This window comes from Phalacrocorax aristotelis, chromosome 22, assembly GCF_949628215.1.
Source record: "Phalacrocorax aristotelis chromosome 22, bGulAri2.1, whole genome shotgun sequence".
NCBI lineage: Eukaryota > Metazoa > Chordata > Aves > Suliformes > Phalacrocoracidae > Phalacrocorax > Phalacrocorax aristotelis.
The window spans coordinates 176,815-191,201 of NC_134297.1; the positions used below are offsets into that span (position 1 = coordinate 176,815).

Consider the following 14,387-nt stretch of genomic DNA (forward strand, 5'->3'; position numbering starts at 1 on the left):
GCGATACGTGGTAAATTATTAAACTATAGTAGCTGGATTGTTTGTAACACATCTCAGGTCAAATACCAGGCTCCAGTTTCAGGAAGAGGAAAGGATTTTGATTGGGGTGCGCTCAGACCTTTTCGAGGGACGGGGCAACCGAGCAGGTCCCGCTCACACCTGAGGAATCTGACGGGGAGCACGTCGTCGGCTCGTCTAACGACTGAACTTTGTCACACAAGGGTGGAAAAAGCTACGCCACTGTAGCCTTTTGCATGTAGCGCAAGCCGAGCCGTACCGCCTTGAGCTCTGGGAAATGCCCAACAAGAGCTAAGCAAAACTCAATAGAGTACAAACTATCACACCTGCTTTCATCGAACAGGCAAAACTGAGCGTGCCAGACCCTTCTCTGCCTTTTGACAGTTATCTTTTCAAGAAAAGCTTGGTTTGGTGTCTGACTTATTTTTCAGCAGCCCGTCCCAAAAGGTGCAAATACGCAAAGGGTGAGGACGGTGACAGCAAACAGGGCAGGAACATTTGGCCCAAACCACAGCAGAGCGAGCCTGCACCTGGGAAAAGCGTCCTACCCCTTCCTTTCATCATGCAGAAAAAACCCAAACAACTCGAAGCCAAACCCAGAGATTCTCCCAACGTCACAACATCACGGCACAATCTTTTCCAGCAATTGCCAAAGGCAGCCTCTTTCTGCCCGTCTCCCTGCCACAGACTGGCAGCAAGTCCCTGACGTACTCCCCCGCTACGAGCATAACCTGCGCCCTCCCACAAAATGGTCAACATATGTAGTGAGTCTGAAATCTAATTGCCTGCTGGTACTAAGCCAAGGCTTGCATTTTGATGTGTAGCTACTCCGTTTCCACCCGTGCCACCTCCCTCCCCTGCCCCCCTAGCAGAGGAGTGACAGCGAGAGGCGAGTAGGATGAGGATGTACTAAAACTACCCTTCAATAGCACAAGCTGCATCGCTTCCTTCATAATACCCGGGGCAGGGAAGGCAGGGGCCGTGTGTGAAAGAGATGGTTGAAGAAACAAAAGCAATTCAGGAAGGCGCAGAATTCAGACTGCGTCTTCAAGCTGCTCAGAAAGTTTCCAAGAGATGTGCTGTGAACGCACGCCCAGCATCCGCTTAGCCCGGCTCCTTTCCCCTGGCTGTGGGAACCCCCCTCAGTATTTTGCCTGGGCTGAGCAAAAGCAGTTTCCAGTCTTAAAACACGCTACTCCTGGGCAAGCGGGGTGCGGGAGCTCCCCGGTACCTGCAAACGCATCCTGAGCACTCTGCGTGTCCCTCAGAGACCCCTCCTGCTTCCAGAGACGTTCGGGTTCTCAGATGGGGTAACTCCACTGCAGAGCGTAGGTAATGCTGTGATTTGATCAGAAGCAGAAAAAAAAAAAACATTAGCCTAATGAACACAGGAATGGCTCATTTATCAAGGCTCTAGCAGAGTAAATGGGCAGGAAACAGAGCCTAGGTGGTGCCACCTACCTTACTCTCAATCAGATCGCTTTCTCCACCAGTATGGACCATTTACTCACTGGAAGGGCATTTAATAGGTATTTAGAAGTGTGAAACAGAGACCAGTCTTTCGCCCACCTGTATGATAACCTTTTTTTAAAAAAAAAATAAAATTAAATCAACTCTGTCGGTACACAGAGCACTTAAAGCTCATGGGATTCTTCGTGCCGCCCTCGCAGATCCTGCTGCGCTCAGCACCCGGAGGTTACTTTGCCGTATGAAGAAAATGTACTTGAATTTTCAAAACAAGTCATTTTGGGAAAGCCTGCATTTAAAAAACGGCCTTGAGGACTGGGATATGGCAGAGGAGCTCACACTCACCATCGCTGCTGAAGACTTTCTGCAAGGTGAGGGCCTGGGGGGGAACGATTGACCCAACTTCCTTTTAAAAAGACTCCCACCTCCGAAACCCAGGTGAAAATTGCGAGGTCTGGTAAATGGTAAGTTCCGGTCTAGAACTTAACAAAAAGCATCGTGCGTAAATGTGTGTAAATGTGATCAGAACAAATTAGAAGTGTCTGCAACTGGGTACAAAGTAAGCACGGAGCTTACAGAAAATGAGGCTAACACAAAAAATACCCGCCCACCGCAGCGCCTCTGGGCTCCCCGTTGTCTGCCAGCTCCTGACGAGACCCCGCGCCACCGCACGCTGAGGCGGCAAGCCGACCCCCCGGCACGCGGGCGCTCGCTGCCGGGGGCTCTGCCGGGGTCAGGGAGTTCGGGACTCCCCACGGAGGCTGGTGGCGTTTCGGGGAGCGGCCTGGGAAAGGGGCTTTTCTTTTGCCAGCCAGAACATCTGTGTCCAGACTGGGATTTTTCTAAGCTCGCTTATAAAAAAGTTGAAGCCCGTCTCTCAAGGACAAGGATGTAATTGCATAGGTGTGCCTGCAGACATACTGCCCTCCAAACACAACCTTTGGGGTAGATAGACTTGGGACAGGAGGACTGAAGGGAGTAATTCACCCTCTTCTGGCTTTGTGGGGGGAAGAGAAAGCAAAGTTTCGGAGCTGAGCAGCGTCGTTCGGGCTGGCCACAGCGGTGCAAGAACATGCAGACATGCACGCTGTATGCAAAACAGGAAATAAAACACTATTTAGAGGGACGAGAAGGCAACTGGGGACCTTTGCCTCGGGATTTGCATTGCATTAGAGCTCCCCCAGGCTGCCTCTGGACAGCAGGGTCTAGAAACAGTCTGCAGGTTGGACCGGCGGGGTGACGTTTCTCCTTCTCTTTAGAACCCAGCGTTCAGCCACACCTGTGGATGTGGGTAAACCCCAGCCTGGTCTGCCCCATCCCCGGGAGACCTGGCGTAAACCCGGCCGGATCCGACAGCCCGATGGCCTCGGTCGCTGGTGCCGTGGAAACCTCCTCTCCGAACACATCCTGGGACTACTCAGACCCGGGCTGCTCCAAGGAGGGTGTGCTGTCATCCTCCAGCAAGGCTGGAAAGGTACGAAAGAGGGAACAGCTTGGGCAGCCCCAGGCATCGGACGCGCCTGACGATGCCGCAGGAACAAAAGAGCGGTTGCCTGCCGCTTCAGCAGGGGTCAGTCGATGCACAGCGCCCGTCCGATGAGCCGGCTGAACGCACAACGCGCAGGGATGGGGGCTGACATTTGCAGCCTATAAACTTTCAGTCTGTGCTCAGCCAGGCCCACCCTCCCCCAGAACAGAGCGGCTTATCCCTGTCCCTTGTACCACCCAGGGCCAACGTATCCACCTCCTTTTTCTCCTTCCTCTCCACAGTTTACTGAGGATGAAGATGCTTTACGTGTGAACATCCCAGTTCCTCAGGAGATGCTGGAAAATCCCGAACTCAGGGCAATGCTGATGCCTCGGAAATCCGCAGTCCTCAGACTTCAGAGCGTGACGCTCAGGTGCCCCAGGCAGACGAGCACCAAAATCGAGGGAGGCTGGCCCCGTCCTCCCCTTAATTACTGCATCCTCATCACCCTCGCCCTGTGCAACAGCACAAGTGGCAGTCTGACCGTACAGCAAATCTACCAGTTCACACGGTACCCGCTCTTCTCCCAGCCCCTAGGGCAGAACGAGGGAAAGAGGGACGACGGGGGGTACAGGAGTCTCTCATCTCCTACTGGGGAGCAGGGAAGCAGCAGCCAGGACTTGCGTTCTGGTCTTACCTCTGCCTGCGGCTCAAGACGCCGCTGAGAAAACTGCTTCTCCTCTTTGTCAGCACCCAAACCCAGGAGTTTCGGGAGCTGGTGTTTTAGTTTTGCCTTACCCTCTTTAGAAAAAACACAGCGCTCAACGGTGCCAGCCATCCTTACACCACAGGGCTCAGGGAGGGCCCTCTCCTCCTCCCCTTGTGTGGACACGACATATTCTGTTATTTGTCACAGCCTCTGATCACTTCAGCTCAGGACAAACCTCTTCTCTCCGCAGGCTGCACTTCCCATTTTTTCAAACGGCCCCAGAGAGCTGGAAAAACACGATCCGACACAACCTGTGCTTCAGCAGCTCCTTTGAGAAAACGACCGGCTGCATGTGCGGTGAGGGAAACCGCAAGTCCTGCCTGTGGAAGCTGACTCCAGAAGGGCACAGGAGGTTTCAGGAGGAAGCGCAGGCTCTGCCCAAAGAGGCTCTCGACCTGGTGTGCCAAAGCATGAGCGAACCGCGTACGTTTCAGAGGGCAGGAGCCCCACAAAATGCAGAGCGAGCCAGCCTGTACAAGATTCCCATGGTGGGAGGGACAGAGGTGGGCGCCCAAGCCAGTATACAGCCACCAGCACTGCCAGGCGTGAGGTCTAGGAGACGATACCAGACGCTCAAGAGATCCCCCCACAAGCGGGGCTCGGTCACCAGGGTGGCCAAGAGCCCTTCTTTCGTGAAACCAACGTGGTGAGAGAAATAAAGCGGGCTACATTAAAACAGAGCCTTCATCCCAGGGTCGCGCTGCTCAGCAATACAATACTATCAGTTTCACGGGCATAAGGACTGGGGCTGTAGAATCGGGGCCTAAGCAGTTGCGAAGGTCCGAGTAACTACTGCAACTTTCTCTGTGTCTTTTGCAGATCTCGTGAGGTCTCTCTTTGGTCTATGATTCCTTCTGGCTCCCTGCTTCTGAAACACGTACCGTGTGTTTTCAAACCCAGCCTGTTTTCTCAGGTGCTGCCGTAGGTAGCTTCCCAAGAACCGTGCATGGAAATTACGAGCACTGTGACATAAGGAGTCAGATTTAGAAGGGGATGGGGAGAAAGATGATCAATCCCATTTCCTTCAGCAAGGCAAGTTTTTGCTCCAGCTGCACACATCTCAGGTTGCAGAGGCATTTTGACATGTGGCTGCACGCAAGCTGTTGCCTCTTGCAACGTTCTTGCGGTGCAGAGGACGAAGCTGTGGGAGAACGCTGATCTGTTCCCTGGCAAAGGGTCTCGGCCCACAGGTCAGAGGCTGAGCAGAGAAAGCGTTAGCTGGCTGAGTGAGGGCAGCCCCTACCCTACAGACATTATTCCAAGCTGTTGCACTCGCCTGCCCAGCTGTCAAACCAGCAGGCGAATATCCGCATAACTGCTGGGCAGTTTGCTTTGCAAGGGGCTTGGAATTTCTGCAACGCTTGCTTGGCAGAAATTGGCGAGCACCACAGAGCGTGAGGAGGGAGAGAGTTATCTCGGAGAGGCAAGGATGCGACAAAGAAAAAAATCCCCAAACCAATGACAGCTTGCCGTTGCGTTGTTGACTTACCTGCTTCGCCAGCAAGAGGCAGGAAAAATCACGTCCCGGGGCCAGAATTCAGGCAGGTAGCGGGTGCCTAGTGTTCAGGAAGGGTAGGTTTTTCATACCTTCTTCCCGGCTGCTGCAGCAGTTGCTCAAGCAGAAGCATGGCCGGTCTGGTTATGTCCATTATCAGTCCCACGTGCAGCAAGAGCCAGGGCGCCCTGTCGAGAGGGGACAAACAGCACACAGGCACAATGCAAGTTCTGGAGTTCGCTCCTGGCTTGTGTCCGAGACCTGACCCTGGGAGAGGACGGCAGGGGCCGGCCCGCCCGAAGCTGCTAGCCAGGGCAGGCTGGGCGCACCCTGGGTACCAGCTCCTTCCACCCACGAGAGCGCAAAAGGGGAGACACGTTCAAAGCGGTTTGACGGCGCCTCAGTGCCCACGCTAGGACGGCAGCGTCCCTGACCGGCGCAGGGTGGGTCTGCACAGCTGGGTGCTAATGTCACCCGAGGGACGGCCGAAGTCGGAGAGGGACAAGTGGCTGTCAGTCCCACGCATGGCACTGCAGGCGGGCCGTCTGCCTGTCTGAGCAGGACCTGATTTAAGATGAATGGTTGTCACAGGCCTGGCTGGCGCTGGATGGCAGCACTGGGATAACCTCGGTGCTGCAGTTCAGGTGCTCTCCTTCCGTCGTGCCGGACGAGACCGTGAGTGTCCCTGCTCTTACTAAACGTAAAAAAAAAAAACCCAAAACCAACAAATGAAGGTTTTGGTAGGGCTGTGCAGGGGCGGGAAAACAAAGGCATCGGACCAACGCTACCAGAGAGACTGTGTCAAAAGGCAGCGAGGCGGGAGGCCGGCGCCTTTCGGGGGTGTACGGCAGGTAAGGCTCTTCGCCCAGGGGGTGGTGGGGCCCTGGAACAGGCTCCCCAGGGAGGCATCACGGCGCCCAGCCTGGCCATCTTCCAGAAGCACTTGGGTGAGGCCCTCAGAGACACGGTGTGAACGTGTGGATGTCCCGTGCGGGGACGGGAGCGAGACCCGACGACCCTTGCGGGTCCCTTCCAGCCCAGGGCATCATTCTGATTCTATGACACGGCTCCGGAGAGCGCTGTTAAGGACAGAGGAAAAAGGTCCAAACCCAACGACGGTTTCGGGCGGGCCGGGGGCGGGCAGTGCTTGCCACACGCGCAGCGCCGCCCGGCAGGCGGTGGCGGGGCGCCGACGGGAACGCCAGCTTGCTGTACAGCAAAGGCGTAGGGTTTCCTGCCGCCCCCGAGCCCCATCATCCCGCGGCGGCCTCGGCCGCCCCCGGCGCTGGGACGGCGCCCCAAGGCATCCCGCGGCCACCGCGGAGCGCAGCGCTCGGAGCGGGGCGCCGGGCAGCGCCGGCTGCCCCCGCCACGGCGGCGGGGCGGACGGTGCCGTCCCGCCGCGCCTGCGCCCTGCGACGTCATCCCTTGGCGCCCGCGCCGTCATCCCTTCGCGCCTGCGCCGTGCGGCGTCGCCCCGCCATGGCGGTGCACTACTGCGGCCTGTGCCGCCGCACCTCCTTCTCGGGCCGCCGGCACCTGTACGGCGCCGCGCACCGGCGGCGCCTGCGGGAGGCGCTGGACCGGCTGCAGGAGGAGGTGGCGGCGGCACGGGCGGCGGCGGCGGCGGCAGCGGGGGACGGCGGCGGGACCCTGCGGCGCTACGACCCGGCCGAGCACGACCGGCGCGTCTGGTGCCTGTGCTGCGGGCGCGGCGTGCGGCGGGACGGGCGGCGCGGCGGGATGGCGCTGCCGCTGGCCGGCCTCCTTCAGCACCTAGCCGGGTGGGTCGGCGGCGCCGGGGCTCCGGGGCGACGGCGGGAGCGGCGGGGCTGACGGGTGTCCCGCAGGCCCGAGCACCGCCGCGAGACGGCGCGGTTCTGGCGGGAGAACCGGGCGGAGGCGGCGCTACGGGAGCGGTTCGTGGTGCCGGCCGAGGAGTACGAGCGCTTCGCCCGGGCGATGGAGCGGGAGCTGGACGCGCACCGGCAGCGGGAGGAGGAGCGCATCCGCCAGGTACCCCGCGCCGGTCCCGGTCCCAGCTCCGCGCCAGCCCCGGCCCCGGCCTCACCGCCTCTTCCCCCCGCAGATGGCGGCCGGCATCCGTGAAGCCGAGCGCAGGCAGCGGGAGACTGTGCGGGCCGCGCTGCAGGTCGGTGAGCCGTATCCTGCCCTGGCTGCGCCCCGGCAGGGAGCGGGGACGGGCGCCCCCACCGGCACAGGGCGCCCTCGGGAGGGGCTGGGGAGGGGAGGGGGGGAGCGGGGGGGCTCGGCTCCATACCAGAAATATCGTCCCTTTTTCCTGAATCGCACCCAGCTTCAAACAGAGCCAGAGCTTCACGAGGGACCTGCTGTCTGCGGCGCCCCTCCAGCACACAGAAGGTGAGAGCCATTTTCCTTAGATTACCGCTAGCCCGCGTCCCGCTCAAAGCGCCAGACCTTGCCGCAGCAGCAGCCGCCACCACGCTCGCTTGCTGCTGCCGCAGCTGACACTGTCAGCGCCAGGATCTTGCATCCGTTCAGATCCTTCAGAAACCTTTATGGTATAGCCTATAGTAAGCGCTGTAGCTGCAGAAAGCTTGCTTTCCCCTCCGTGCACTCATAGGTAAGCGCTAACAGCCATAAAGAGTGAGCACAGCTGTGACAGAGAAGCACTTAATGTTATCACGCCCTGAGAACATTTCTCCTTTTCCTTCTGACTGCAAAGCTCTGCAAACATGTACAAATTCTCCAGAAACCTCTGGACAGTTGTTGCCTGCCTGACTTTGACAGTCGCTCGCCTCTCAGACTTGGCTCCCATATTCCAGGGACTCCTCTGAGGATGCAGAGCAGCCTGGCCCGAGCGGAATGCAGGCAGGGCCTGACTTAAACTGGATGGAATCAGGCCAGGCTTTGACCTTCATTGGCCACCAGGTAGGGGCGAATCGCTAACACGCGTGACTTAAAGAACTGCAAGTTACACACAGCGCGGGTTACAAAGCAGAACAAGGCTGTCACTGAGACAGGCAGCGTGGCTGATTCAGGTGACCGGCTAGCTGAGAGTTTCAGTCACCCTGCGCTAATGCGCGTTTCTCTAAGCAAACCTGCTTTAACCCACACAAATCCCCAACACTCCCTCAAGTAGAGCAGAGCCTCCCTCTGCGTCTAACAGAGCTTGCTTCTCGGCAGGAACGCGCGCGACACTTCTCTTTGCAGACATTCTTAAAAGCATCAACTTCTCACACACGTTCTGCGTTTCTGTTAACAGGAAACAGAAGGGAAAGGAAATGTTCACACAGGTAATCGCACCTGCTTCAAGGCTCAAGCAGTCGCTACCCCACTGAAAACCCCTGGCTCACAAATGTAACGGGGGTGACTTAAAGCAATTTTGAAGCAGTCACAGCATAACCAGGAGGTGCTCGCTCTGTTGCTCATCTCTGACATGCTGGAGGAGAAGAAAACACGTATTACAAAAACTGTTAGTGCTGCTGCCGTGCGGAATGCACGGCTTGGGGTGTGATCTGGCACCGCTTTAACAGAGGCAAGCCCGCTTCCTTCTCTTACAAAGCCTGAAGTTTACTTGGCAGGGCAAGCTGCAGGGGAGGGGGCAGAGGGGGGTGCTTTTCCCTATCTCAAGCTTAGGATCGCTTCAGCAGCTCAATACGTTTTCCCTGTGACTTCTAGGAGCAAAACCTCCGTGGCTGACAGAGGAGGAGGAAGAGGATACAAGCAAACAACAGATTGGACCTTCGTATGAGGAGTTTCTCAGACAAAGTGAGCGGGTTGTATGCATTTCAGTCAACCTTACTGCTGTTTGAAAAGCTTTCGCTTAACAAAATACCTTTTTAGAGGAGAAGCAGAAGCTGAAAAAGCTGCCAGCGGGGCGCGTTGGTGCCAACTTTGACCATACCTCTCAGACGGGCGACGGCTGGCTCCCTTCCTTTGGGCGGGTTTGGAATCACGGCAGGAGGTGGCAGTCCAGGTGAGCTGCAGGGCAGGGCAGGCTGATGCCGAGTGGAGGGCGCAGCTTCCTTCCACGTGAGCCGCTCATGGAGTGGGCTTTGCAGTAGCAGCGAGCGTACGCAGGCATCTTACTGCACAAATGCGTGACTTGCGAGATGAAGCAGCGTCGCGGTGGCAGGGGCTGCACGTGTGGAGGCATCTGCCTCACTGAGCTTGGCTCAGCTTTCAGACCCATGGGCTTGTCCCACTGGTGCCTTGCAACATGCTAGAAACGCGCGTCGGCCAGCTGGAGGCTGCTACAGCTCACTGCGATAGCCGAGTAACGGAGGAGGCTTCCTCTCTACAACAGTCTGCGTCACGCTAGCCTACTCATTAGGTGGGGCAGCGGTCATTACCTCTTTCTAAAGGCTGTTGTGTTCTGACATCTACGCTCTCTTTCAGGCATCAGTTTAGAACTGAATCAGGGGAAAAGAAGAAAAAAAGGTGATCGGAAGAGGAGCGCTGAAGGAAGCAAGCTGTGGCGGAAAGGCAGACAGAAGGTAGCTGCAGCTTTGTCAGCGCCACTGCCAAGTTTAGCGCTCTCATTTCGTGTGTCCATCTCGATGTGTTCAGTCCCCTGGAAAGCAGAGTGACCACAGCCCGATACCAGGGTCTGCTGAAACCTGCTCTGCCAGGGGGTGTCGCAGCAGATCTGCTCCCCCTGCAACAGGCACGCGGTGGGTTCTCGCCTCTTGAACACCACAAAGGCAGACCCTTCCTGCGAGGAAGGTCTCTTGCCTATGCCGTTTGTAATCACAAAGCCTGCCTTACACAGCACGCGCTGCCTATGCTGACCTGCAGCAGGACACCCCCTGAGAGACATTTCTTAAAAGTCAAACTTTTTTCTTAATTACCTGTGTTAGCAGACCAGCTGAAACTCATTTCAGATGCATGGCCCACTCTGGGAGCACCTGATGTTTTCATTCTAGTTTATATTACTTTCACTTGTTCTCCCTCACCTGAAGGATGACCAATTAGTCCTCAGTAGAAGCAAACAGGCCTTAAAGGCCTTTACTGGGGGTAGTTTTTCCTTTTAATTGAAATAAAATACTTCAAGCCTTACTTCGAGCTGCTTATCTGTGCTTCTCCTGTAGAAACACAGCACTAGACACACACCTGATAGATGCTGCTGCCTCGTACGCGGGGAGATCTACAGGCAGGGCCTGTTTAGAGGGAGTTTAAATAAATAACACAGCTATCCCACCAACACCTTCCCTGCCTACAGCACAAGAAACAGGCTTCGGTTTTCCTACTAGAACCGAATAGAGTTTAAGATCACTGGCCGCTGTCAGTGACGCAAAAGCTCCTTCCCTTTTCACAACATAAAAAGAAGTACATTCATAACACTGCATAAATGCAAAGACTGGCTGCTAGAGGAAGGGAGCGTGACCTGTACCAGAATCCCTTATCAATAATGCGTCAAAAATGAAACATACACGTTCTTGAAAAAGCAAGAAAAATTATTTCGATAATTTTATTGTGTGCATCTACATATGACACATTGTTGACGAGGTCGGTGGAGAACCTGCAAAACAACAAGTCCCAAGTCAGACAACCAGGTCAAAACAAGCTAGCGCAAATCAAACCCTCCAAAAGCTCTACTCCACCAAGAGCACTTGGATGCCGCGCTCCCTGACAGCAGTACCGTGCAGGGACTGGGGAGCACGTAGCTCTCCTCATCCCACGCACAACGGGGACAGAACCGCAAGTTGCTCTTTAATTTGGGGGAACCCATGTTTCCCATCACGTCACCCAGGAAGTCACTTGGAGAGCAAGCGGTGTCCTCTCAACATCTGGAGAAGCAGCCTGCCCAAAGCAAGGCAGGAGCCGTCCGCCACACAGCGTGCAGCCGTTTGCTACCCCCGACAAAGCACAGCCCAGCTCCCACACAGGGCCCGCACCTCACCTCCCTACGCGTCCTCCCCAGCGGCGGGCGCATCGCCACCTTTTGTGTTCCTGGTGTAGATCACCTGGGCTCGGTGCTTGGATACCAGTTTGATCAAGCCTACCAAAAAGGAAAAAAGGAACTTATTTGAGCGCGCACATACTGTAGGATGGCAGGGATGTCGCGCTCCCTTCTAAAGCGGCAGACCGGACAGCGTGCAATAGGAAATATCAGGGTACCCGATACCACACACACTGATACAAGGCTTTTGCTCCGGTCTGGCAGCAGCTACATCACAACCCACCCTTTTGGCAGCATTTTCCTAGCACAGCAGTGCCACTGAATGCAGCAAAGCTGCTGCTTCTTACTTTGGAGTGCTTCTGAAATGCAAGCTAGGGTGTCGGCTTGTCAAACACACACCAACTTGCATACTTCAGATGCAGCACAAAGTCTTCCAGGTCAGCAAGGGGAAGAAAACATCCAGTTCAAGCTGCTTTCCATTTCTGTAGAGTTTAAGTGCTTACCTTTGCTGAGCAGCTCCTGCAGAGCGGCCCTGGCCAGGGAGCCCCGAATCTTCAGCCTCTCTGAGACAACTGCGGGTGTGATGAGCTTGTAGTTGGGCACTTCTTTGCACAGTTTGTCATAGGTGGCCTTGTCAAACAGGACAAGGTTGTTCAACTTGTCTCTCACTTTCCCCTTGGACCACTTCTACTTGAAAAGAGGGAAAAAAGCCCCTGAGCTGCTTTCTAAGCAATAACAAAGGACAGAGCTTTTGAATGCCATGAGAACTGCACCATCAGGTGCCTCTATCTCAAATCCCAGGTTAACGGCTAACGAGATACACAAGCCATCGCTGTAGATGAACGTGTTGTAGATAATACCTGCCACATCCCCAAATAAAAGGAGCAAAGCCTCTTGTTACCCAGATTTAACACCGCCACCTGCAACTTACTGCCAGGTGAAGAAACGGCCCCTCTCACAGCACGGCGGCGCCTACAGCGCCAGCTGCACCCAGCCGCCCGCCCCGTGGGTCTGCCCAGGCCGCACGCGTGGGAGCCCGGCAGCCGCCCTCAGCCCTTGAGGGCAGCCGGGCCTCGGCCAGCCTGGCCGCCCCGGCTTCTTGCGGGATGGCCGCGCCTCGGGGCCTGCCGCCAGCGGCGGGGCTCCTACCTTCTTCTTAGCTTTGCCGCCGGACTTGTTCACCGGGTCCTTGTCCTTTTTGGCGGATTTGCCCGCGTCCTTCTTCTTCTTGTCGTCTTTGGGCGGCTGCAAGGGGAGAAGGATTGGTGGGGGGGGTGGGGGGGTGGTGTCAGCGGCGGGGACGGGGCCCCGCACCCCCCGACCCGCGGGGGCGGGCCCCAGCCTCTCCCCGCTGCCGCCAGACCTCGGGGCTCCCCCCCACCCCGCCCCTCGGGGCTCCCCTCCCGCCGCTCGGCCCCCGCACTCACCATGCTGCGGCGGCTACGGCTGCTCCCTCAAGATGTCGGCCGAGAAAGGAAGCGGCGGGCGCGAGGCGCGGAGGAAGCCCCGTGGCGGCGTGACGCCACTTCCGTCGCGGGGCGGGGCGGGGCGGGGCCGGCGGCGCTATGGCGATCTTCAGCGTCTACGTGGTGAACAAGGCGGGCGGCCTCATCTACCAGCTGGACCACTACGCCCCCCGCGCCGACACCGAGAAGACGTTCAGCTTCCCGCTCGACCTCGTCCTGCGGCCGCACGATGAGCGCGTCGTGGTGGCCTTCGGGCAGCGCGACGGCATCCGCGGTGCGACGGGCGGGGAAAGGCTCACCGGGCCGGGCTAGGCCTCACCGGGCCGGGCCAGGCCTCACCGACCGACTGACACGGCCCTGTCCCCGCAGTGGGCCACGCCGTGCTGGCCATTAACGGCGCCGAGGTGAACGGGCGCTTGACGGCGGACGGGAAGGACGTGCTGGAGTTCCTGGGCAACCCCGCCAACTACCCGGTGTCCATCCGCTTCGGCCGCCACCGCCTCTCCTCCAACGAGAAGCTGATGCTGGCCTCCATGTTCCACTCGTGAGTCGGGCGGGCGGGGGCGGGGCGGCGGGGGCGGCGGGGGGCGCTAAGGGCCGTCTCTCCCCCTGCCAGGCTCTTCGCCATCGGGTCGCAGCTGTCGCCCGAGGTCGGGAGCTCCGGGATCGAGATGCTGGAGACAGACACCTTCAAGCTGCACTGCTTCCAGACGCTGACAGGTACCGTCTGGTCCCGGGCGGCTGGCGCTGCTCTGCTTTGCTGGGGCTGGCGCAGAGCTCGGCCTTCCCCGCGCTTCTGCCCTTGTCGCTCCAGGGATCAAATTCGTGGTTCTTGCTGACCCGCGGCAGGCAGGAATAGACGCCCTTCTCCGCAAGATCTACGAGATCTACTCTGACTTTGCTCTGAAGAATCCTTTCTACTCCCTGGAGATGCCCATCAGGTAAGGAAAAGCCTGCTTTTAATAACGTAGCCCCTCGTCGCCTTCTGCCTGCGCAGCAACAGCAGCCCACAGCCCTTATGGCAAGTAGCAGAGTAGAGCCAGAGGGTGAGGGAAGGGGGAGACCCAGCACGCTGCTGCAGGGACAGGGTGCTGGCCCATGCTTCCTCCGGCGCGGCGCTGCTGGGGAACAGGGAGGCGCTCTTCCTCCTGGGTACAATCTCCACTGTCCCAGTGTAACCCCAGAGCTCACACAAGCAGTCAGGTTGCTGTCGCGTGACTGATGGAATCTCTCCTTAAAGGATGCAGAGCCAAAGGACGTGGCAATCCTGTCTTGGTTAACCTGTTCCATAGATAAAGCCATCCCCTTCTGCTTTTCTGACTGTTTCAGGTGCGAGTTGTTTGATCAGAACTTGAAACTTGCTCTGGAGGTGGCAGAGAAAGCTGGACCCTTCGGACCTGGATCGTAGAGGAGAAAGCCTCGCCCGTTCCCCGGACTCCTTTCTGTGAAGAGCGGGGCCTCGCTCTTGCCCGGCCGGCCTCTCCCAGAGCGCTCTCCTCCACAGCAGAGGCCGCATATCCCTGAAACACGCTTCCTTATCTCCCCAGACACCATTTTATCCCCTCTGTTGTGAAACCTACCTTAACCAGGCTTGTTACTACTGTTTACATGGGGCGGTGGAGGCTTATTCTGCTGCTGCGGCTCCACCGCCCCTGAGCAAAGACAGAGAAGGTGCAGGTCCGTGGCCCTACCGCAGCCGATTGTCGTCTTTTGTTTCGTAATTGTACATATGTATTTTTCCTGTATAGGTCTAACTTGGGGTTTTGCAGAGGGTTTCTGCATAGAAGTAATAAATGTTCCGTGAAGAGGTGGACGGC

General features: G+C 57.5%; 5 protein-coding genes across 9 annotated transcripts in view; 3 read left to right on the forward strand and 2 right to left on the reverse strand.

Moving 5' to 3' along the window:
* The window catches only part of BCL9L (BCL9 like), an 80,226-nt gene extending 73,651 nt beyond the window's left edge, over positions 1-6,575 (reverse strand). The window contains exons 1-2 of one of the 2 annotated variants that reach the window (XM_075116169.1): positions 5,212-6,575; positions 1,250-1,356 (exon numbers count right to left, since the gene is read on the reverse strand). The gene's annotated coding sequence lies outside the window, so the exon portion shown is untranslated. The remainder of the gene's footprint in view (positions 1-1,249; positions 1,357-5,211) is intronic. The other variant, XM_075116168.1, reaches the window with a different exon arrangement.
* On the forward strand, positions 1,339-5,199 carry FOXR1 (forkhead box R1). Of its 2 annotated transcripts, XM_075116194.1 has the most exons (5): positions 1,339-1,856; positions 2,745-2,959; positions 3,256-3,524; positions 3,913-4,145; positions 4,542-5,199. In XM_075116194.1, exons 1-5 carry the CDS (start codon positions 1,727-1,729, stop codon positions 4,568-4,570), a joined length of 876 nt encoding a protein of 291 aa, XP_074972295.1. In that variant the 5' UTR covers positions 1,339-1,726; the 3' UTR covers positions 4,571-5,199. The 2 variants fall into 2 exon arrangements, with proteins under 2 accessions (XP_074972295.1, XP_074972294.1); XM_075116193.1 differs by lacking the exon at positions 4,542-5,199 and having other exon boundaries at positions 3,913-4,466.
* A 79-nt stretch (positions 6,576-6,654) lies between the features above and the next one.
* On the forward strand, positions 6,655-10,260 carry CENATAC (centrosomal AT-AC splicing factor). 3 transcript variants are annotated; one of them, XM_075116190.1, is made up of 9 exons: positions 6,655-7,001; positions 7,068-7,233; positions 7,307-7,369; positions 7,535-7,599; positions 8,025-8,130; positions 8,465-8,495; positions 8,881-8,970; positions 9,046-9,178; positions 9,389-9,594. In XM_075116190.1, exons 1-9 carry the CDS (start codon positions 6,700-6,702, stop codon positions 9,426-9,428), a joined length of 996 nt encoding a protein of 331 aa, XP_074972291.1. In that variant the 5' UTR covers positions 6,655-6,699; the 3' UTR covers positions 9,429-9,594. The 3 variants fall into 3 exon arrangements, with proteins under 3 accessions (XP_074972291.1, XP_074972289.1, XP_074972290.1); XM_075116189.1 differs by lacking the exon at positions 9,389-9,594 and adding an exon at positions 9,601-10,260 and having other exon boundaries at positions 6,657-7,001; XM_075116188.1 differs by lacking the exon at positions 9,389-9,594 and adding an exon at positions 9,601-10,260 and having other exon boundaries at positions 7,307-7,599.
* A 377-nt stretch (positions 10,261-10,637) lies between these two features.
* Positions 10,638-12,666, reverse strand: RPS25 (ribosomal protein S25). Its single transcript, XM_075116199.1, has 5 exons — positions 12,532-12,666; positions 12,254-12,349; positions 11,608-11,791; positions 11,105-11,203; positions 10,638-10,723 (listed from the first exon to the last, which is right to left on the reverse strand). Exons 1-4 carry the CDS (start codon positions 12,532-12,534, stop codon positions 11,109-11,111), a joined length of 378 nt encoding a protein of 125 aa, XP_074972300.1. The 5' UTR covers positions 12,535-12,666; the 3' UTR covers positions 10,638-10,723; positions 11,105-11,108.
* A 3-nt stretch (positions 12,667-12,669) lies between these two features.
* TRAPPC4 (trafficking protein particle complex subunit 4) lies at positions 12,670-14,381 on the forward strand. The gene is made up of 5 exons (XM_075116196.1): positions 12,670-12,844; positions 12,940-13,114; positions 13,187-13,290; positions 13,385-13,511; positions 13,900-14,381. The coding sequence occupies exons 1-5, from the start codon at positions 12,670-12,672 to the stop codon at positions 13,976-13,978; spliced, it is 660 nt and encodes a 219-aa protein (XP_074972297.1). The 3' UTR covers positions 13,979-14,381.
* Positions 14,382-14,387: the final 6 nt, after the last annotated feature.

What these genes read in the sequence shown, in the direction of transcription:
- FOXR1 (XM_075116193.1), top strand. Translation starts at nt 1,727, where the DNA reads ATGAAGAAAATGTACTTGAATTTTCAAAACAAGTCATTTTGGGAAAGC. An exon ending in TGCTGAAGACTTTCTGCAAG is followed by an intron (nt 1,857 to 2,744) that starts GTGAGGGCCTGG and finishes CCTTCTCTTTAG; the next exon opens with AACCCAGCGTTCAGCCACAC. An exon ending in CAAATCTACCAGTTCACACG is followed by an intron (nt 3,525 to 3,912) that starts GTACCCGCTCTT and finishes TTCTCTCCGCAG; the next exon opens with GCTGCACTTCCCATTTTTTC.
- CENATAC (XM_075116188.1), top strand. Translation starts at nt 6,700, where the DNA reads ATGGCGGTGCACTACTGCGGCCTGTGCCGCCGCACCTCCTTCTCGGGC. An exon ending in GCCCCTCCAGCACACAGAAG is followed by an intron (nt 7,600 to 8,024) that starts GTGAGAGCCATT and finishes CCCATATTCCAG; the next exon opens with GGACTCCTCTGAGGATGCAG. An exon ending in GAAAGGAAATGTTCACACAG is followed by an intron (nt 8,496 to 8,880) that starts GTAATCGCACCT and finishes TGTGACTTCTAG; the next exon opens with GAGCAAAACCTCCGTGGCTG.
- RPS25 (XM_075116199.1), bottom strand. An exon ending in GCGGCAAAGCTAAGAAGAAG is followed by an intron (nt 11,792 to 12,253) that starts GTAGGAGCCCCG and finishes CTTTTCAAGTAG; the next exon opens with AAGTGGTCCAAGGGGAAAGT. An exon ending in GCAGGAGCTGCTCAGCAAAG is followed by an intron (nt 11,204 to 11,607) that starts GTAAGCACTTAA and finishes CCTTTTTGGTAG; the next exon opens with GCTTGATCAAACTGGTATCC.
- TRAPPC4 (XM_075116196.1), top strand. Translation starts at nt 12,670, where the DNA reads ATGGCGATCTTCAGCGTCTACGTGGTGAACAAGGCGGGCGGCCTCATC. An exon ending in CTGGCCTCCATGTTCCACTC is followed by an intron (nt 13,115 to 13,186) that starts GTGAGTCGGGCG and finishes TCCCCCTGCCAG; the next exon opens with GCTCTTCGCCATCGGGTCGC. An exon ending in CTGCTTCCAGACGCTGACAG is followed by an intron (nt 13,291 to 13,384) that starts GTACCGTCTGGT and finishes TTGTCGCTCCAG; the next exon opens with GGATCAAATTCGTGGTTCTT.